Here is a 23,251-nt window from a genome sequence, read left to right as displayed (position 1 = left end):
TTTATGCTAAACTATTTAGTCCTCAGAGGTGTTGGGTTTCGTTTTTGTTTGTTTTTTGACTATCAATACCAAAACTCACCTAATAAGAATCAATTAATATTATTTTCATTTTTATATTAATTACAGATTTGTATCAAATATACCTCTTACTGTTTTACTGTGTTTCAATGACACACAGACCTACCATCCTAAATTAAATTTAGAAGTCTTAAAGCGGATTTCTGAATGTGACAGGTATGCACTAGGAGTTTAACTCTGTCTAAACTTGACTTATGAGCTAAGTCTGGTCAGACAGTTTGGCAGGTGAAGAAAATGAAAAATTAGCACTTGGTCTCACTAAGAGTAGCTTACATCACCTAAATGTTACTGAGAAATTTGCTATCAGAGGTGCAAGCGTACCAAGAAACTCATGACTCCACACCTCTTCTGTCACTCTTACTCAAAAAAAGCGACTCACATTTGACAGTCTTTCAATGTTAAAAATACCATCAAATAAGAAGAGTGAGACAAATAAGTTTAACCTCAAACAAGTTATAGGTGATACCACAGATGACTAGAAGGAAGATTAGTGCACTGTAGTTGGTACAGCTTGTGTCACTCCTCAATTGCTGACACAAAAATTAAACTCCCATTCTAAAGCAATAAAATGGCATGCAACCAGGAAGCATGGAAAAAGTTCAGCTAACAGTATATAAAGTATGAGGGCATATGAAGAAAAATGTAGCAGATTCCCTGCTTTCAAAAGATTTTCTCTCACTCTGTTTAGTGCATTAAACAAAAATTCCACTTCGGTGATTTTAAGTGGATCAGAGAGGCTAGGGAAGGCAAGTTAAAATGCACACAAGGACCAAGTGACAGACGTGACAAAAACATGCTGTTTAGGTATCTTCTCTGCATCAACTTTGCTGCATAAAAAACCTCTAATTTCAAAATATATCTTGTAAACCAAAAACTGTAATGCTAAAAAAGGCATAAAGTAAAGCTCTGACCTTGAGAGAGTAGAGTTAAGAAACTGAAAAGCAGAGTGCTGCAGAATGGAAAAAATAGTCCAAATTAGAAAAACCACAGAAAGGAAAGCGACAATCAAAAAAGGATTAGCCAAAGCTGCAAAAAATGCAGTTCTAAAAAAATCAGATTATAAAGAGAAAATAGATTATTTGAAAGACAAAACAAGAGCAAATTTTAAAGGTTAAAAACTTTGGTTAATAGATAAGACAACAATGATAAAATCTCATTTTAATGAATAATACTGATATCTGACAGACAACGGTGTCTGTGCTCTAGTAAATGGACTTCAGACAAATCTATTATATTAAAAAGTTGGTATAGCGGATGCAACTTAAAGTGTACTAACGTTACAGAGATTTAAATGAACACACAATTTGTTCAGAAAGTTTTGTCGTATCTGCAATTTGTGTTGGTGGAAGACTCAGTGAAGGCGACAAGCGAAAAAAATTAGTCTACGTAGGTGAAAGAAAGGATGAAACACGGCATCTCATAACTGAGATACAGTTACAGCAGAGGGCATAAATACAATTTTGTAACCTTTATCTTTTTAGGTGGCATCATTTTTAGCCTTCTCCAACTTAGGGAACCCATGTCCTATATCACCAAAAATTTCAAAAAATTCACAAAACAGATAATCAAATACTGATTTTATTTAAAAATAAGCATAAAAAACTCCTATTAAGTAACTTCTATACCCTGTGGCTGTAAATTTCCATTTAGCTGACTTAGAAAAAAATCCAATTTTGACTTTAAGTTTGTTAAAATGGGATTTTCTAACCTATGTGACAAAATTAATGCAAATCCAAAGTATTCTATTAACATTGTAAAGAGAGCTCTCCTCACACCACACATTTGACAACTCCTATTATAGATAACTGAGGAAGCACCACAGCAATGGTTACTTATAGGTCACAAGAGATTTAAAGATACAAACTATATACTTTTAAAGGCAAATAGCCACTGGAGTATGCAAGTCTTTTTTTCTTTTTTTGAGGAAGATTAGCCTTGAGCTAACTACTGCCAATCCTCCTCTTTTTGGTGAGGAAGACTGGCCCTGAGCTAACATCCGTGCCCATCTTCCCCTACTTTATATGTGGGACGCCTGCCACAGCATGGTGTGCCAAGCGGTGCCATGTCTGCACCCGGGATCCGAACCGGCGAACCCCGGGCCCCTGAGAAGCAGAACATGCAAACTTAACCGCTCCGCCACCGGGCCATCCCCTGCAAGTCTTTTTAAAGCTCTATTAAGGCCAAGATATTGTTAATGCACTATACTAGGAAGGGTTTCTAGATGAGGAGACAAAAATCAAGGCACAACATGGCTAAAACAATGTAATTTGAAAATTCCCACTGCTGGCCAGAAACTGAAAGGAGCTAAAACCTGCTTCTAGCCATTCAGATATGGAATTCAATCATATGCTCAGAAATAGAGAGTCACCTGTAGGACAAAAACCACACGAATTTCTCCTCAACATAACGTTTTTTTTGGGGGGGGGGTTAAAAGTTATTTTACTTAAAATTGTACCAAGCAATCATACCTCTTAGATTTTGTTTTCAAATTTGTATTTGTTTTCGGTAAGAATGAACCATCAAATGAAACACAATAATTTAATTCTTATAGATTTCATTTAAACTTTACACCTTATTCATAAAAATTAATTCACAAACGCAGGAGGGGAAAAATAAGACCACATTTTTCCAATTTTCAGATTGGAAAACATGGTTGCCATGTGTATAATGCATGGTGGGGTAAACAAGCTGTAGCCTAAGGGTGTCATACATGGCATTTGAGCAGACTTCTAGAAACAAACTCATCCACAAACAGTACACTGCTCCACTCCTAGCTAGATATGTTTTCTCCACTATTCCTCCAAATCGAGTCTATCATCTGACATAACACTTGTTCCTCTGTTAGTGCATTCAGGTTTTCTTTTTAAGTTGTCTTACCTTTTGTAAAGCGGCTCTGTCCGATGGTGGAATCATCTCAGGAGTAAGAATGTGAGGAGGATCAATGCCCTTTACTAACTTTTGATTGATTAAGTGAAAAGCTAAGGCAAACTGATCCTTTGAAAGCTTCCCACAGTCCTTTGTGTCACATAATGCCCTGTACAAATAAACAAAATGAATAGTATATAAATGCCACAACTACTATTCCAAAAATCCAGGGGAAAAGTAATATGACTATGCAGCTTCTTAAAAATGATGAGTTGAGTTAAAAATAAAAAGTCACAACTTGTGGCCTGCCCAAAACTCACTCAAATGTTGGAAGACAGAGACCACCTAAAAAGGTTAAAAAAGAGAGAATAAAAACGTTCACCCTGGTGCTGAGCAGAGGCCTCTAATCTGGGATTGCTTTGTGCCTTCTTTCAAATTTCCAGAACCACTACAGAGTAAGAGTTGTGTTGGGGCAAAGAATTCCAATGTTCTCTACTCTCAACATTTTCAACATTAAAAGACATTAAAAATGAAACCACCTAACTTTCAACAAATTTGGTTCATTAGTGGCAAAAATTTCCATGTCAGCTTGCTTCCTGCAACTCTTGGAGTAGAAGGATATAAGGATCACCAAGTCAAAGCAGAAACAACAGCTGCAAATGCAGATCACATGCGAAGAGAAGGCAACAATCTGGAAAGCTTTACAAAATCACTTGAAGGGAATCAGCAAATGTTTTATTCTATTTGCTTTTTCTTTTCTTCTTCTTTTTTTTTTTAAAGCTCAGCTTTCTGAAGTCCTGATCTGTTTGATTCACTGAGAGGTAATGTGACCTGACAAAAGACTATAGGCTATGATGTCAAAGAAACCTTGAATTCCAACTTTTCTACTTATTTCTTGTTATCTTGGCCAAATTTTTTGACCTTGCCAAGCATTAATTTCTTCATCTCTAAAGTGGAGATAATACCCATCTTGCAAGGTTACTATGAGAATTAAAGACAAAGTGCATAAAAAGTCTGGGCATAATGCCAAGCCCATGACAGCTGCCATTTACTGAGCACGGTGCCTAGCCCAGGCACTCAAAATCCGCAGCTATTATTAGTTATACATATTTAATCTTTCCCAGTCTTGAGTTCTTGTTCCTTTCAAGGCAGATCTACTGTCCCCCTTTGTTCTTTTCTAAGTTTCTCTTGGCAACTATGTGGTTTCACTTCTGATGTTTGCTGCCCTTTGAAAACCTCAAAAAAACCTCTGGTATAGTAAAGTGTAATGGCAGCAGGCACACTATAAAGCATTTTCATATACATTATCTCCTTTAATGTGAAATTCACTAGAGACACTGAAGTTTGTCTTTTTTAAGAATGAAGTGTGCAATTCCTATGTAAAGGTACAAAAGTGTACATATATCCTACAGAATTACAGGAGTATGCCTTCAAGATACTGTTTTTAATACTGTTTAAATTTCAGATTTTTGGATTCTCCCTTAAAAATTTGTTTAATTATCTGATATAAACAGAGCTGCATTTCAACATTCTAATAATGACTAATGGACACTGTTAATCTCATAGAGCTTCAGGTAACCCATTCTCAAGCTTTTGTCTATTATCCAGAAGAAATACTCAGATTTAAATCTTCTCTATAAAGAATTCTGAAAGAAAAACTACCGTATTTACAAATGCCTAAGAATAAGAATGCACAAAACTAGAATTGATGCAAAACCATATTTGTTTTTTACATTAATTTAAATAAAGTCTTACCAAATATGGGCTAGCACGACAGAAGGTAAACCTGTCTTCAGGAAGATTTCACGGACTTCCAATCCAGACACAAATCCATCCATGTCTTTATCAGTTCTCAGGAAGATTTCATCATATTTAGCTTTTTCTGCAGGGGATACAACCCACTACAGGAAAAAATATACATATATAGCATTTCTGCCAAAATGAAACAAACTTTGAAGTGTCACTCTTTCAACCCATGACAGTATCTGTCACAAATTCTGAGCAATTCTACCCCACTAACTACAGCAACAGTGTATCACTTCCATCACACCCCAATGGAAATGCTGTGGTGAAGAGAAAACTACAGAAGCAAAATATAGGTCACTTGGGATTACGCTTACAGATACTTATTTTGCTTTTTTTCTTTTACATAACAACTAAATTCAAGCAGAGTTAACTCTTGACTTATGAATGACCACATTAATATGGGTAACTGGGAGAGTCTGTATAAACAAAATATACAGATAATTCTCAATCTCTATTTTTAATAGTTTCACTCAGCATTCTTAACTGTAGCTGAACTGGCAGATTTGCATATCCCGTCATTACTTTTCGTTACTCAACCTGACAAGAAGCAGGTTGGAGCAACAAAAAGACTTGGATGATCCAAAATTTGATAATTTGATCCTGTAAAATCAAGAGTTAACTAGAGATTAAACAAACAAAAACACCTATTAACTATGCTGGGGCAAGCATGCCAGATTAGCACGGAGTATCTTCTATCTCCAACTCTAATTCCAGGTAGATCAAGGCAAAGCCAATGAAACATCCATATGACCTAAGGAAAGCCAAATGCAGGACGATTATTTGTTTTCTCTAGGACATTACATTATACAGGTTTAATCAGAGGGAGCTCTAAACATTTGATCCCTTTGATTGCTCCTTCTATCTTCAACAAGCAATCAACTGTTAAATGCCATGCACTTTGTTTAAAAAAAAAAAGTCCTTTAACACTGATAAATCTATACCTGTCTTAACGGTGCTTTGGTAGGTAAAATGCCTACAGGTGGTAAGGAGTGGTAAGGTTCCTTGGCTGATGCTGAAGAGGGGATCAACCGCATAGAGCCTGATATACTGACCGTTTTTCTCTTAGAAGGTGGCACCAAGGCTGGAGGCAAAGACATTGGCACAGGTTCTTTCTCCAATGCACAGTATACCAAAAACATGGCCTTCAAAATAAATGAGCCAGGGTCATATATATTAAAATCACTTAACATTCACCCATTGAATTGATTATTTTTCAACAACAAAGCATCTTCAAGCTGTCTCAAATCCTTTTTTTAAGAAATTAGGCTGGGAAGGAAAGGAGGAGGAAGAGGGGAGAGATAAAAGGAAGGAAGGAGAAAGGGAAACAAATCAAAGCTAAGCAACTTTCAGAAAGATATCCTGAATAGCCAAAACTCAGACACACACACCCTTCAATTAAAGGTCTTGCAATGTCAAAAGCAAACAACCTGGGAAAAAAGTATTTGCAAAGAAAGAGCTAATCTCCCTTATATATAAAAAAATTCCTAGAAATTAACAGAAAAAAAACAAAATCCAATCAGAAAATGAGCAAAGAGTATGAACGGATATTTTACAGAAAAGTAAATACTATGAATGATCCATTCTTTAAAACACACAAATATACGCTCATTTTCACTCACAAGAAAATTACAAGTTAAAACTATACTGAAATACCATTTTCTACCTAAGTGGTAAAAATGCAAAGTTTCACAACATACTCTGTTAGCTAGATTGGACAGGCACTCTCATACACTGCCAGTGGGAGCTCAAACTGGTACCAAGCCTACAAAGGGCAAAGTGACAACATCTACTAAATTTATTTACTGCCCCTTTGGCTCAGCAACTCCAAATCTGGGAATCTATCCTCAGACTTACCTGTCTACATAGGAAATGCAGTATGAAAAAGCTTAACTACAGAATTGTTTGCATCAGCACCCAAGTGCTCATCAACAGAAGACTGGTTAAAAAATTACAGTACATCTATACAATGAAATAGTATGAAATACTATGAAACAACAACAACCAAAAGCCCACGGGAAACATTGTGTATCATAACTGTGCTGGTACCTTCACACCTTCACAGGTATAAACAATTCTCAAAACCCATTAAATTATATACATAAACTGAATATAGTTCACTGTATGTAAATTAGTCCTCAATAAAGCTGACCAGGAGAAAGAAAAGAATCAGTGCTCTCTATGCGAAAAGATATTCAAGACACATTGCGAAACACGATAAAAGTATAGTCCTGAACAGTGTGTATAACAGTGTATAGTATGTGTTATCTTTTGTGGCTGGGGATAATAATTATTCACATGTGTTTATATTTGCACTAAGAAATTCCAGAAGGATAAACAAGAAACTAAGAAAAGTAGTTAGTTGGTTTTGGAGTAGGTATAAACGGAGAAGTTGAGGGCAAGGTTGGAAGTGAGATTTTTTTCCACTGAATATCTTCCTATGTTGTACTGATTTCTAAACCAAGAGAATGTATTACCTATTAAAAATTATTTTACATTATTAAGTACATAAAGCACTTGCACAAAGTGGGACAACCTGTATATAAACTGTCCCAGGATATACCCTCCATCTTAAAGAATTCAAGGCACCTTCAAGACTTTCAAAAGAAAAAAGTTTCCATGACTATCTTCAAGCATATAAAATTACACAAGGCAACTTGGAACCTCCAGAAAGATTCCAACAGCAACTGGGAAGAAGCTTGAGTGTTTCTTCTTTATATTTTTTTCTTCTGTTGAAAATGATAATTCTCCCCAAAAAGAAGTTTGCTTCTAATTCTAAATTAAGTTTTGTGGGGCCTTCAAGTCAATATTTATTGAGCACCTAATAGAACAACGACCTATGATTTCTGAGATTACTAATATCATTTTACAGATGAAGAAACTGAGGCTCAGAGATGCTAAGTAACTTTCGCACTCTATTTTTAAGAAATGATAAAGTAGGGTTCAAACCAAGATCTTCTGGCTACAAAACTCTTGTTTTTTCCACATTTGATCAGCTTTATTAGGAGTGCACATGTAATTTTACACCACCATGCTCTTCCCTACAAGCAATAAAACTAACCTTTAACCCAATGGTACCCAAATTTAGCAGGCATCAGAATTACCTGGACAGCTTGATAAAGCACAGATTTCTGGGCCCTGGTCCCAGAATTCTAGAATCAATAAGTCTGGAGATGGGATAGAGAATCTGAATTTCTAACAAGTTTCCAGGTGATGCTAATGCTGTCTGTCCTGGGACCACATTTAATCATTTGACCCAAATCAAGAATTCTCCTCTCCCCATTCACTAGTCAACTTGAAGAATTTTTTTTAGAAACACATAAACTTTCCATCTCCAAAAGATTAAAAGTCCAGAAGGAAAACAATCTGGCTAACACATACTTTCAACCAAATTCACAATATATGTAATATTATTATATTGGCACTGATCTAAAAGAAGTAACTAACATGCACATTAAAGGTCAGCACTCCTCTTGCTGGAGATGGGAGTCATTTCCTGGAAAAGTGGACACCAGAAGCAAAAAAGCAATGTCAGCCATCTGCTGCCAACAGACAACACATTTTTTCAAAGTTAAAACAACACATTAATTTCATGTTGACTTGAAAATAGTTTTCCTGACAAAACTGAAGCCAAAAATTTTTCCACCAACACAACAGAATAAGTGAACAGTATACTGCTAGGTTGTGATTTTGTTTGTTTTCTTATTATATTGAACTTTATCCTAATCAAAGTCTGCCACTGAAACACATACAGCAACTAAATCAAACAATGCACCTAATCACCAAAACAAAAAAAAGAAAAAAAAATCTGGCTGGCAACTTGTTCTAGAAAATGGATTTATACCGCTAGAGAGAGACACACACTTAACAGGAAGCATTTAGAGTATCTTCTTGATGATTTCAAAGTAAAACCATCAAAAATGAACCTGAGTTTATTCAGGGATAGCAGAGAAAGAGGGGATTTAGTTTCACTGTTGCAGTCAATTACCAGTAGCTACTTACTTTCTTTGATTTTTTTTGTCATCCTCTATGCTTTTTAGGGAGTATTTCTTAAATTTTAGTGGTCATCAGAATCACATGGAGGTTTGTTAAAACGCAGATGTTTCGACCCTACCCCAGAGGTTGTGATTCAGTTGGTTGGGGCAAGGCCTGATAACGCCCATTTCTAAGAAGTTCTCTGGTGATGCTGATGCTGCTGATGGGAGACCGTACTTTGAGAACTAGTATTTTAGGAGTCTCCTTAGGAGTTTTATTTGCTCATTTGTCTACTTAATTATTTGAATTTCCAGTTATAATTTCTTAAAATAGCAATCCGGGATGAAAATATCAGACGTTTCTTGTGTTTTGCAAGTAATACAAGTTTCTTTCATCAATTTAGTTCAACAAAACATTTATTGAGAAATTTCGAGCCACCAGGCACTGTGCTAGGCACTAGAACTACGAAGTGAAAAGATTTCTCACTTTTACAACCCCATAAAAGTAGCAAACATATAAAAAGTTAATTTCAATACAACGTAAACAGGTTAATATTAGACAAGTACAGGTCCTTTATAAATCTCCAAATGCCAAAAACTCTTCATACAATAAGGACCCAACAAATGCTACTGACAAAAATTTAGACCACTTTCAGTCTAAGAACTTACCTGACAGAAAAACTTTAGGCTTAGTTAAGAACGTAAAAACCAATAGATAGATATGAAGACTGAATACAAAGTAAAAAGGGCATAAGACTAGCTCTCCAAAGAATAGAGTAGGAAAAGGGAGGGAAAAGTACCTTTATAGTGGAGAAACCTAACCAATGATCAAGGTCAATACCACCAGTGCTGGCACATCATGTACCCCCTGATAAACGTGATGAGCTAGTCATTTCACACACATGGTATTTTTTCCAAAAGCCTATACCCCCAGTCTAATCACAAGAAAAACATCAGACCAACCTAGATTGGGAGACATTCTACAAGATACCTAGCTAGTACTCCTCAATAATGCCAAGGTCATAGAAAAACAAGGCAAGACAGAAACTATCACAGACCAGAGAGACTGAGGAGACACAGCAATTAAATACAATGTGGTAGCCTAGACTGGATCCTGGGACAGAAAGGAAAAACTGGTGAAACCCAAATAAAGTCTGGAGAGTTTAATTAACAGTAATGTACTAATGTTGGTTTTTCAGTTTTAACAAATGTACCATAGTAATGTAATATGGTAACAATGGGGGAAAGTGGGTGAGGGGTACCGAGGAACTCTGCATTATCTCTGCAACTTTATTGTAAATATAAAACCATTCCAAAATTTAAAGCTTACTTGAAAACAAAACAAAACAAAAAAACTATGATCTCAAAGACCCATGTTCAGCCCTGGCTCTGCTACTAACTGCCCTGCTTACAGGAACTACTTTATAGGATCTTGTCCAATTCCAAAAATATATGAAAAAGCATGAGCATAAGCTCATTTACCAAATAGTAAATTACTAGATTTAGACGCCTTCCCTTTAAGTTTAAAAGCAGTAGTTTCAGCCTCAATAAAACAAAGAACTAGTTCACAGAACAGGACTGCAAACTTGTGGAATTCATCCCAACAAAAGAAAAAATAAACTTTAACATGATTATTAGTCACTTCTCTTGGATCAATACCAATACTATAATTTTATATACATTTTGAATTTTCAAAATGACATCAGAGGAAAATCTAGCCCTTGCGCAAATACTAATGCCCTGTCAGAGACTTTCTGCTAAGCTAAATGAGTCAGAAGTAAAACTCAGGAAGATGTATTTCCACTACCCTTATACTCTAGTCATATAATTCACCAATAAGCAAACAGAATACTGGTGATAGAGACATTTAAAAATCCACATTCAAGGACATAGAAATTATTTTTAAAACCCATTTTATTATTGTGTGTGTACATACACACACACCCTTCTCAAAAGCCATTTTAGTTGTGGCCAGAACACCCAAGGCATGCCAAGGCCTGACCTTTACAAATTCACCTAAAAAAACCCTCAAAGATATTCTACACTCTGGATTTTTAATTAATCCACTAAGCTTCAGAGAATATGAAAAAGTATTTACATTTGAAAAGAAACAAGGACCATTCATTAAAGGTTCACATGGCAACAGAAGTTACACAAGTTAGAATCTCTCACTTCATTTATTCCAATTAAAAAAACAAACCAACCAAAAATTCCGTTTATGCTATAAAAGGAAAGAAAGAAACTGATTAAAAATTTTAAAGGTAAGTCTCGAACATAAAGATTCAGGTTCATTCAAGTTTTGGTTCATTAGTGAAATAAGAAGTTACTGTAAAAAAAAAAAATCCATATTGTAATTCAACAAACCAAGTAGAATCTTTCATTAACTTCATTTTCATTTGTTCCCACTTAAAAAATAAATATAGAGCAGATATGGGGTCTTTAAAACCAACAAAAAGTACCATTTAACCCAAGAAGAAAAGGGTAAGAATTTTAGAGCTAAGTCTTGAAAATAAATATTCTCATGTTCAATCCAGTTTTAATTAGTAAAATAAGATATGAAAAAAATCTCTGTTATACTTCAACAAACCAGAAAACTGGCAGAGTATAAACTGCCATAGTTCAAAAGAACTGATCATATGTATAAGTACATTAACTTTACATTTCATTATTTAGGAAAATAATTAAAATGCAGGGTTATTCCACTATTGAAAGAGTATTTTAAAAATTACTTCAATTTTCAAAGAAGAGTAAAATCAACTATTAAAATTCAGTTTTCAAAAATACTGATGCTTGTAAATAAAGATAAAAATCATGACTTACAGTTTAAGTTACAATGGCTATGTTGTAGTAATTATAATTTTTAAAAATAGCATGGACTATGTTGCCCCATTCATGAAAGTAAAAAGATGGAAAAAGATATATCAGGCAAATTCTACCCAAAAGAATGCTAGTGAGACTATTAATATTGCTAAAACTACACAGAAAATCCTAGAACCAAAGAACCAAATTAACTAAAATCTAGAATTTTAGTGACAAAAAAATGTTCTAAAATCTTGAGAGGTTGGAAGGTAAAGGGGAAAGAAAAGAACTGAAAATAACCTAAGGGTCTCGTTTTACTGGAGCGAGGGTTAACAATCTTGTTTTCAAATACTGGAGAAATAAGTATGATAAGTACAGGGAAAAGTGTGTTAACCATTAATGGAACAGACATAGAATTTCCACATTAATAAGGGGGGAAAAGATGAATGAATCACAATTTGACAACCAGTAACAATAAGGAACTAAAAAAAAAAAAAGAAAATAATAATGTAAAATAAATAGATACGGTATGGGGAATAAAGTCAATATATGTGTCATTTTTTTAAAAAACAAAAACTGTCAAATTAGGGAAAAAATTAAAAGACAGTAATGCGCCATTTTCAAGAGATACATTTTAGGGGCCAGCCCGGTGGCGCAGTGGTTAAGTGTGCACGTTCTGCTTCAGCGGCCTGGGGTTCACCAGTTCGGATCCCAGGTGCGGACATGGCATCACTTGGCAGGCCATGCTGTGGCAGACGTCCCACATATAAAGTAGAGGGAGATGGGCACAGATGTTAGCTCAGGGCCAATCTTCCTCAGCAAAAAGAGGAGGATTGGCAGCAGTTAGCTCAGGGCTAATCTTCCTCAAAAAAAAAAAAGATACATTTTAAACATAAGAACTATCAGGTAATCCAAATAAAAAGAGAGCAGAAGCAGTACTAATATCATACCAAAATTAAAGGCACCAAGCCTGGTAACGTTGCAAAGAATTTCTGAAAGAACTGTACATAGAAAGAAACCAAATGTGGCAAAATAGTTAAAAATAGTAAATCTATGGGCCAGCCCCGTGGCCGAGTGGTTAAGTTCCCACACTCAGCTTCGGTGGCCCAGGGTTTCCTGGTTTGGATCCTGGGCACGGACCTAGCACCACTCATCAGGTCATGCTGAGGGGGCATCCCACATGGCAGAGCCAGAAGGACCTACAACTAGAATACACAACTATGTACTGGGGGGCTTTGGGGAGAAGAAGAAGAAGGGGGAAAAAAAAGACTGGCAACAGATTTTAGCTCAGGTGCCAATCTTTTAAAAAAAGAAAAGTAAATCTAGGAGAAGGTATATGGGTGTTCACTATTTTTTTAAGTAGTAATTTCCTACAGAGTGTTGTTTATTCTTATTCTTTTAATAAAGGTTTACTTTACACTACTGTTTATCAAATGAGGATAATACTATTCTCCACCTGTACTAACAATGCTAGTACAAACACTCCTTTGAAATTTTTAATTTTTGTCTTTATAAGAAAAAAAAATGCCTCTATACCTCTCATCAATGCAAAGATTTTTGTACTAATATTCTTAAAACAAAAACCACTTTTTAGAAAGTTAATATACAGAGTTTGACAGTCTTTCAAAGCACATCATCAGCCAAATCTCTTCAATGCACCACCTTCCCTACAGCATCCCACCTTTGATACACAGCTGGGATAACTTCTGTCACCATTGTGAGGGGCATCCTCTGCCGTGTCCCAAACATCACCTAAATTAAAATAAAAGACTAGGGACCTTGACCATCAACTCAGGTCACTTTAAATTTCTATTTCTGTATTTTTTCCAAATGTGATAACATGTATTCTGCCTATTTCATTCAGCTCTTGGGATATAAACAGAATAAAATTTATGAAAGAGCAAAAAAAAGTAACGACAAAGAGAAACAGAAAAATAATAAAATCAACATAATAGATTTACAGAAGTCTAATATCTTCTGAACAGAAACGTAAAAATAGGTCATGAACTCAGCAACAAAGAAAACCTTAACAAATGTTTTTAAGTAGATATTTTAAAGACCACATTCTCTAGTCATAATCTAATCCAGCTAAAAGTATACACCAAGTTAACAAAAACCAAACTTAATTACACTGAATTCAGGAAATATATTCCTAAATAGATGATGAAAGAAAACTAAAAATTATCTGAAAAATAGTGAAAAGAAGAATGCTTTGTACGAGTGGATCTATGGAATCCAGCTAAACCTGTGTGCAGGGAAAAATATGTCCTTTAAATGTTTTCAATATTAAAGATAATAAAGAATAAAGAGACTTAGTACTTATCATTAGAAATTCAAAAAAAAAGTAAACCAAAAGAAACTAGGAAAAAATTAAGATGAAAGCTGAAAAGAATGAAATAAAAAGTCAAAACATAATAGAAAAGATAAATCCAAAACATGGCTCTTTTAAAAGATCAATAAGCTAAACAAACTCCAATTAAACCAGGGGCTGGCCCCGTGGCTGAGTGGTTAAGTTCGCGCACCCCGCGGCAGGCGTCCCAGTGTTTCGTTGGTTCGAATCCTGGGCGCAGACATGGCACTGCTCATCAAACCACACTGAGGCAGCATCCCACATACCACAACTAGAAGAACCCACAATGAGAAATATACAACTATGTACTGGGGGGCTTTGGGGAGAAAAAGGAAAAAATAAAATCTTTAAAAAAAAAATAAAAAAAATTCAATTAAACCAAAAACGAGAGGGAGCAAAACTACATAAGATTTGGAATGAGAAAGGAGCACAACCACAAACCCAGAAGAGATTAAAAAGAACAATGCAAATTGGTGGTAACAAGTTTCAAAGTCAAAGAAATGGACAATTCCTTAGCAAAATAAAGAGAGAAAATTTGAAGACTAATTAGCAAATAAGAGATTAAAAAGGGGATTAGACATCTACCATTCATGAGTTCACAGCAGAGTGTTATCTAACCTTTAAAGAAGAGATGAATGCAACTCTACTTGGAATTAACTATCCTGTTACTAAGGACAACAGGTCTTCAGATAATATGTCAAAACATTGTCTGCCTTCATAAATGAAGTGAAACTGAAGTGTTATTCATGTTTTCCTTTAATGAAATCAATGTGAAAACGTGGGGGTATATTTGAAGTAAAATTATTCCATAGCAGAAGCAGGTACTGAGATGTGTGGTCAAGTTGGGATACAAAAGATAATACCATTCAGCATCTTTACAGTGCATTATCCAAAGCATATATTCCTATGTACCGTAAGGTCAAATAAAATGAAGATGGCAAAAACACATTTTCTATCATCCATTTGTTTAAAAGTATTTATTGACTACCTATAAATTCTAGATAAAGATATTCATACCAACAATCTTAGGGAAACATAGTGTTCCTCTAAGGATGAACTAAAACAGGAAATTTTCACTTGAGAAAACCATTAAAATGTTTAAGATTTTAGGAGTATTAGGTTACTTACAACTGCAAACTCATCTCTGTCAAGCATTCCATCATGGTCAATATCACTCAACTCCCAAACCTTTAAAAACAAAGAAATGAGAAAGATTAATGTTCTTTCATTTCATGTGCTACTTGTAAAAACCAAATATAAAAATGGAGGAAAAGTTTAGCCTAAACACTGTAATATCTATTTCTCTGAGAATTTCCATTTATACTAATCATTTTATTCTATCACTGTGATGTGCTATATTAACATTATTGTAAAAAGAAGTAATAATTCTTAATACTTTTTAAATAGAAATTCCTTTACGAAATTTTAAAGAAAATATTTTGTTCCTCTCAAGTAAGAAAACAATTATGTACACAGTACTTTAAACAACTACAGTGCTTCTTCACAAACATCACCTCATTTAAGTCATGCAACAACTCCATGTGGTACTATCAACCCTGTTTTAGACATTACTTATCCAGGATCATGCAACTATCATTACGTAACAGAATCAGTTTTCAATGTGAGGACTTTCAACTAAGTCCATTATTGTTTTCCCTACACTACAGAATCTCTAATCAACTAAAAGAAATACCCACTGAATACTGTGTTATTAACCTTTAACCAGCTAATGTCCAGGGCTGACAAAGTAAAAATAGAATCTAAAAGATCATGGTAGATAGGTCTAAATCTGGAGTAGTTTCCATAGCTTTAGACCACTTATAAAACTACATTAGGGCCCAGCCCCCTGGCCAAGTGGTTAAAGTCCCACACTCCACTTTGGCAGCCCATGGTTTTGCCAGCTGGGATCCTGGATGCAGACATGGCACCACTCATCAAGCAATGCTGAGGTGGCATCCCACATAGCACAACCAGAAGGACCTCCAACTAGAATATACAACTGTGTACTGGGGGGCTTTGGGGAGAAGAAAAAGAAAAAAAGGAAGATTGGCAACAGATGTTAGCTCAGATGCCAATCTTTAAAAAAACCTAAAAAACACTACATTAAATCCTTGGAAAAAAGATATTTAAGTCACTCAACAAAATTTTACTCGGGGCAAGAAGAGAAAGTGTCCTGGTGAGAGACAGGAGTGGAGATAAACAAGTGCTTGGTCATTAAATGCCTTGAAAGAGGTTTGGACTTCAGCCTAAATGCAACGGAAAGCTACTGAGAGGGTTAGTTTTAAGTTAAAAAATAACAGGACTAAATTTCTAGTTTAGAAATTCACACTGACCACACAGTGGAGAAATGAATAGTGGGGAACAATACCAGAAAATCAATTTTAAATTAATATTTATTGAGCACCTAAGCTATATAACACTGCTCCAGTGGTACTACTACTGGTGGTTTAGTGGCAGTCATTGTGATCATCATCATGGCAGCCAGCACTCAAAGAGTATGGACCAAATGCTCTGCTAAGCACTTTACATACATTACCACATTTAATCCTTACAACCCTATAAACTGGAAAACACGCTCATTTGAAAGATTAGGAAACTAAGATATGGTTTCCTAATGATTTGCCAAAGGTCACACAGCTAAGAAATGGTGCAGCCAGGATTTGACACTATGTAGTCTTAGCAGTGGATTAAAGAAAAGGCTGGAGGTTTAATGAGAGGAGATAAGGTTTGAAATATGAAGAGGGGTAGAGAGAAATCACTAGAGAAACAGTACAAGAGTGGCTGGCAGTAGGGAAAGCCCTGCTGAAGTTGGTGACCACGAAATTATGATGACACCAATCTTTACTAGACTTTCTCAGTAGTCTATACGCAGCCACAGAGAAGGCAGACAGGAAGTTCTATTTAGAGAGTAGATTTATGATTTCAGAGATGAAACTATTCCTTATGACAAGGCCCCATGTTACAGTCATGAAGTAGGCGGCAAATGTAAAATACTGATGGTCTCCACAAATTAAGACAAGGAATTAGGAGGTCAGAATGTACATAAAGAATAGAAGACCTATTTGATGGGCATATATATATATAATTTCAAATACTCATATTTTAGAAGGAATAACCAAAGAAATAAATTGGCAGTAATTTTATGTATAGTCAGAACAAAAAATTCTGTAGTAATACAACTTTAAAACACGATCTGTGTATTTTTTAACAATAAGCTATAAGTGCTCCTAATAGACACAAAATTAAAATACATAAAAATTACATTTAGAATTTAATAATATCTTACTCTTCCAAGGATATCCACAGGTAACTTAGAGTTGAGCAACACTGGTTTCACTTTATCACCAGACAGAAATCCATTCACTGGGCTTAAACTATCAAAAATAGCATCATATTTGGCCTTATCTTCAGACTATAATATGAAAAACATCACAAGTTAAGTAAAGGTGACTGCAGTTCTAAAAATCAAGTCCTCAAAGAATAAACATTTTTTTAAACTATCATTTAAAAAATATTTTTCATTTTCATCAAAATACATTACAGTAAATAATAATTTAATTTACTCCACTCAAGAGTTCAGTAACCCCTCCATTCCTTTTGTAGCTGGAACACTATCTTTGCTTTTCTACTGTTAGGTGAGATTCAGAAGCTTTCAGTGATAGAAGGGCTCTGAGAAGAGGTAGTCCAACATTCTCACTTACACAGATCCACAGCAAGTAAGAAACTTTTCTAAGAACACACAGCTAGTTAGCGACTTCCTAAACATGGTCCTAGTTACACTTCAAACTCAAATTTCAAAAACAAAATTGCTGTCATAGGCATCAATATCAGTTTCCCCCATTTTTCCCAAAGCAAGATTTCTTTTCCTTATCAATAAAAAGACATTTCCTAAAACCCCGGAAAGTTAATTGTAAAACATAAAATACTATTCTTCATGATTTGCCCAGTCAAGGCCAAATCCCTATACTTTTTAAAATTACTTAATAAACAGAAGCATACAAAGACATACAAACCAAAATGGCTTTCTGACAAAAATGTACACATTTATTAAAGGTCATTTGATCTGCTATATTCTAATATTATTCTAAAATTACAATTTTAAAAATCTAATAACACAGCTATAACCAGTGTGATGCCTCCACATAGCTATAATGCAAAATACCCACTTCAGAAAAAGATTTCAGAAAGAATTATTTTTTTTAGAGCCATAAAGAGAATATATAGTTAACCAGAATTTTCAAACAAGAAATAATACTAGTCAGGTAAACTACTTAATCATCAAATATTTTAGTTAATACAGGATTATGATGTCACCATTTTTAGTTTACATTATGTAACAGAAATGAGATTAAGCCAATACTAATTGTCACAAAATGACTGACAGACCTGTAGGACCCTTCAAAAGATTGCTACTATCACAGGCCGGCCAGGAGGCGCAGCGTTAAGTGCGCACGTTCTGCTTCTCGGCAGCCCAGAGTTCGCTGGTTTGGATCCCGGGTGCAGACATGGCACCACTTGGCACGCCATGCTGTGGTAGGCGTCCCACATATAAAGTGGAGGAAGATGGGCATGGATGCTAGCTCAGGGCCAGGCTTCCTCAGCAAAAAAAAAAAGAGGAGGACTGGCAGTAGTTAGCTCAGGGCTAATCTTCCTCAAAAAAAAAAAAAAAAAAAAGATTGCTACTATCAGTATTTCCCCAACAGTAAAAAATGAAACTCTACTGCAGATTGCAATATATTTTAGAAGCAGGAGGAGAGGATTATATGGAAGCAAAGAAGGGTAAAAAGAGAATAGTTACAAAGTTTACTTACTTTTACAGCCCACGGGAGCTCAGTTGCAGAGGTTCCACTGATTAGCAAAGGACTACTGGCATCATGCTAAAAATGAAAATTCAGTATATGAAGGGTTGAAACCCCACATCAATAAACAACAAAATGGTCTTTGAATTTAAATACATTCACACAAAACATTGGATCTCACTGCACAGTACACACTATTTTACATTAATTCTATTAGACTTTCATCTAAGTACAAATGAAAAAATAACTGAGTTAGCTGCATAAGTGATTGTGAAGCAGTAACTAAAATATATATTATAGAAGAAATCTTATTACAACTGAGATCAAGATAAAGATATCTGAATGTAACAAAAATATTTATGGTCCTATTAACTGATGACTTTTCCCCAACACTATTTAAGGAAAACACACTGGGACAAGAACCCAACTCAGGATTTCTAGGTACATGAACTTACTAAGAGCATGCCCAAATTATTATGTCTATCTGCTTATAGAGACAGATGAATATATTTGAAACATTTTTATAATAATATAGTTAGACAATGAATCCCTAAATTAACCGCTGATTCTATACCTAAATTTAGAAGTGCAGAAATTCTCAAAACTAAAGTTAAATTCATAATACTCAGACCAAATATTTTTAAAATACTGAAGTTAAAAACAAGAAGAGTCATGAAACTTCTGAAAAAGGGAGTAGAGTGGGGAGGACTACCTCTGACAGATATAAAAATAAATTACAAAATATGATAATTAAAACAATGTGAGATCAGGGCTTAGCCCAGTGGTCAAGTGGTTAAGGTTCCACGCACTCCACTTCAGCAGCCTGAGTTTACAGGTCTGGATCCCAGGAGCAGACCTACTCTGCTCACCACTCATGCTGTGGAGGTGTCCCACGGACAAAAAAAAAAAGAGGAAGACTGGCACAGATGATAGCTCAGGGTGAATCTTCCTCAGCAAAAAAAAAAAAAAAACAGTGTGAGACAGCATACGGATAAAGACATCAATGGGAATGAACAGAAAAATTCAGAAAGAAATCAAAATACATATGAGAATTCAGCACATGATTGAGGTGGCATTTCAAATCAGTAAGGAAAAGACTGATACATTCAATAAACTGTATTAGGTCTCTAAAGTAGCCATCTTGAAAAAAATCATAAATTTGAATCCATACTCCTATCTCATATCACAACAAACATAAATCTGAAAAAAAACCAGAAGAAAAACTTAAATCCTAATAATTCATTTACATAGAAAACAATGACTTCTTTATGGAAAAAAATCATCACCAAGTCAAACGAAAAATGATAAACTGGGAAAAATATTTGCAACTCATCTAGACAAAGCTGTTTTCTTAATATATAAAGAGCCTCTAGAATTCAATAGGAAAAAGATCAACAACCCTAGAAAAATAGGCAAAGTCTATAAACAGACATTTCACATAAAGGCAATGTAAATGGCTGATAAGCATGAGAAAAACTACTCAACCTCACTCTATAAAACCAAAAGGACAAATTAAAACTACACTTACATTCCATTTATCATCTATCAAACTGACAAGGATCCAAAAGTTTGGCAACAGTATGTTAGCAATAGTGCACTCAACCAACTGCTGGTGGGAGTACCAACTAGTACAACCACTATGGAAGACAAGTTGATATTGTATGTGAAAATTACAAATGCACAAACTTTTCAAACAGCAATTCAACTTCCAAGAATTTACACACATAAATATATTTCTGTATATGCAAAATGATAGCTATTCAAGGTTATTATTCATTGCAGCATTTTTTATTATAAAAGATTAGAGACTAGCTAAAAGTGTATCAATACAAAGTTAAATACATTATGGTAAATAGAAGCAAGGAAATGTTATGTAGCTATGAAAAAGAATGAGGAAGCTTTTATGTAATATCTGAAGATCTCTAAAACGTATTATTAAAAAAGGTATAGAATTGTGCATATAATATGCTACAATTAATGTAAAATTAGGCAATAAGTATTTATATTCCTTTATATACACATATAACTCTGAAAGGATACATAAGAAACTAGTAACAGCAGTAGCCATTAAAAAAGAAAATCAAGGGCTGGCCTGGTGGCTTAGTGGTTAAGTTCATGTGCTCCAGTTTAGTGGCCAGGCGTTCACAGGTTCAGATCCTGGGCAGAGACCTAACACACTGCTCATCAAGCCATGCTGTGGTGGCATCCCACATACAAAACAGAGGAAGATTGGCACAGATGTTAGAGAAGTGACAATATTCCTCAAGCAAAAAGAGGAAGATTGGCAACAGTTGTCAGCTCAGGGCCAATCTTCCTCACCAAAAAAAGAAAATCAGGTAGCTGAGTGATAGGGGTTAAAAGGAAAACTTTTTAATATAGTAATTTTAATTTTCAAATTATGTGGTATCACCTTTTTCAATTAAATAAAATTTAAATTTAAAAGCATTTCTTACAAATCTTGGTGGAGGAACAGCCAGGTTCAAGCTACTCAGTGAAACCTCCAATCCATTCTGGGCACATGCCACAAGACGCAAAGCAATGAAGAATTCCTGAGAAAGAAAAGTATGAATGTTAAGAGCATTATCTATCTATCTATTCATTCATCCATCTGTCCATCTATCTACACACATACTTATAATCTGAAAATATAAAACATTTTGCAATTACTCCAAGGTTTTTATGTAGCAACAAATATAACAGTACATTTGCTTGAAAAATACTTGCTTTAAAATTGGGAAGAGATTTATGTACAAAGATGTTCCTAACAAATAGAAAAAAGTCTCAATATAAAAGGAAAAATAAACAAATTGTGATACATACAGTGGAAATCATGCAAAATTAACAATCATGCTTCAAATAACATTTAATGATGTTAAGAAATGTTTTTTATCATTTAAGTGAGAAAAAAGAATCTGAAGAAAAGCCTAGAAGAAAATAATACCTAAATGTTATCAAAAGTCATCTGTGGATTGGAGATTATAAATTTTGAAAGTGGATCAACCATTGCTATTCCAGAAAAGCTACAGAGAATAAATGTGCAGCATCTAAAACAATTATATAACTGCTTGACTTCAAAATACTTGTAAATCTCTCCCAAAGGTCCTTGGATTTTTGGCATTTGAAGTCTGAGTCAAAATGTAATAAATACAAACAAAGATGCTGAAGCAACTGGTTTTCAGCTGTTGTGAGTTACATTCAGGTCTGGAAATAGACATAAAAGTCCTCACTCCACTTATAATTACTTGCAACTTGTCAATACTCTAGTACAACTGCCGATGCAATCAACCTTTCACTACTTCTCTCAAACCTCCTACACTCACCTATACCCTTCGTACCCAATTCCTAACATATTCTTAGAACCTTGCAGGTTGTCTACTTTATATAATACTTTGCCTTCACTCATAAATTTCTTGACAAAATGCTATTTCAAGATCTCTCCGTCTCTTTTCATTCACTCCACAAGCTTCTATGCACTCTGACTTCAATTCCCACAATTAGCAAGAGAAACTACTGCCTGTGTCACAAATAACCTGCTAGCCACCAAATACAATAGACTCTAAAAAAAAAAAAGCCTCATCCTACTTGTTTTCTTTGGCAGCCTGGACAATATGCTCCTCCCTGAAGCTCTCCTCCACCAACAGAGCTTCATAAAGCTCTCCTCTGACCTTTGAGTCTCTTCTGCTGGAGTCAACACCTCCTCCAACCTTTAAATGCTCGTATTCTAAGTATTCCAACATTAATCCTCTTTTTCTTCTCATTCTATGTGAGATTCAATTACTGTTAGGTAATCAGGCCCACTTCCATAGTATAGATCAGATCTGAAGTGAAATAGTCCCCCATTAAATGCCACTTGTGCTCCTTAGAAGTTGTGAGGCCATGGGCAAGTTAAATAAAACTCTTGTATAAGAGAAGGGATAATACCTACCTTGTAACGTATTGTGAGGAACAAAATAAAAACCATACTACCGGAAAAAAGCACCTATCGTCACTTTTGGCACACAGAAACTCAGGAAGTATCGAGGAGTTTTTTTTCTTTCATATGTTAATTCAGAAATCTATTCCTCCAATGCAAACATCAAAGTTTTAACTGTAGACCCATAAATCCAGTCACCTGGATGTAATAAAGACAACTCAAACTCGACACCTTAAGTCCAGGAATATCAGTGAAGAATTTATTACACTGTAAACTCATGAAAATAGGGACCACATCTGTCATGTTCACCTCTGTATTGCCAAAGCCTGGTCAAAACACATACTCAACAAATATTTGCTGACTGAGTGCAGAGCACCCTGGGTACCCATATGAATTTAGTTTTTCTGCACCTCCAGTGTGCCAAACTGCTCCTTCTGCCCAAGGGCTCTAATGGGGACTACAATCTAGCCCTGGAATCTTAATTAAGAGACTGAGTATTCTGCCCTTCTCAACTAATTTTTCCCATCCCTTTTCTGAGTTTGATACTGCTTCAGCTATCCCTTTAGGGGGGAATTAGCTTTGAGTAGCAATGCTCAGCCAATGTATCAGCATGTAGCAAGCTTTGAATTCGATCCTGTAGAACTCTGAAATCCATCCCCAACAAGCAGAA

General features: G+C 35.1%; 1 protein-coding gene across 6 annotated transcripts in view; it reads right to left on the bottom strand.

Moving 5' to 3' along the window:
• EPS15 (epidermal growth factor receptor pathway substrate 15) overlaps positions 1-23,251 on the bottom strand; it is a 131,831-nt gene that overhangs the window by 68,681 nt on the left and 39,899 nt on the right. For 3 of the 6 annotated variants that reach the window (XM_070509950.1, XM_070509951.1, XM_070509948.1), the window contains exons 5-11: positions 21,122-21,217; positions 18,681-18,746; positions 17,156-17,281; positions 14,998-15,057; positions 5,691-5,891; positions 4,699-4,844; positions 2,956-3,112 (exon numbers count right to left, since the gene is read on the bottom strand). In XM_070509950.1, the coding sequence (XP_070366051.1) occupies positions 2,956-3,112; positions 4,699-4,844; positions 5,691-5,891; positions 14,998-15,057; positions 17,156-17,281; positions 18,681-18,746; positions 21,122-21,217 (852 nt within the window). The remainder of the gene's footprint in view (positions 1-2,955; positions 3,113-4,698; positions 4,845-5,690; positions 5,892-14,997; positions 15,058-17,155; positions 17,282-18,680; positions 18,747-21,121; positions 21,218-23,251) is intronic. The other 3 variants (XM_070509947.1, XM_070509952.1, XM_070509949.1) reach the window with 1 other exon arrangement.

Source organism: Equus asinus, chromosome 5, assembly GCF_041296235.1.
Source record: "Equus asinus isolate D_3611 breed Donkey chromosome 5, EquAss-T2T_v2, whole genome shotgun sequence".
NCBI lineage: Eukaryota > Metazoa > Chordata > Mammalia > Perissodactyla > Equidae > Equus > Equus asinus.
The sequence above is the reverse complement of the archived record's forward strand: the minus strand, read 5'-3'. Positions and strand labels throughout refer to the sequence as shown.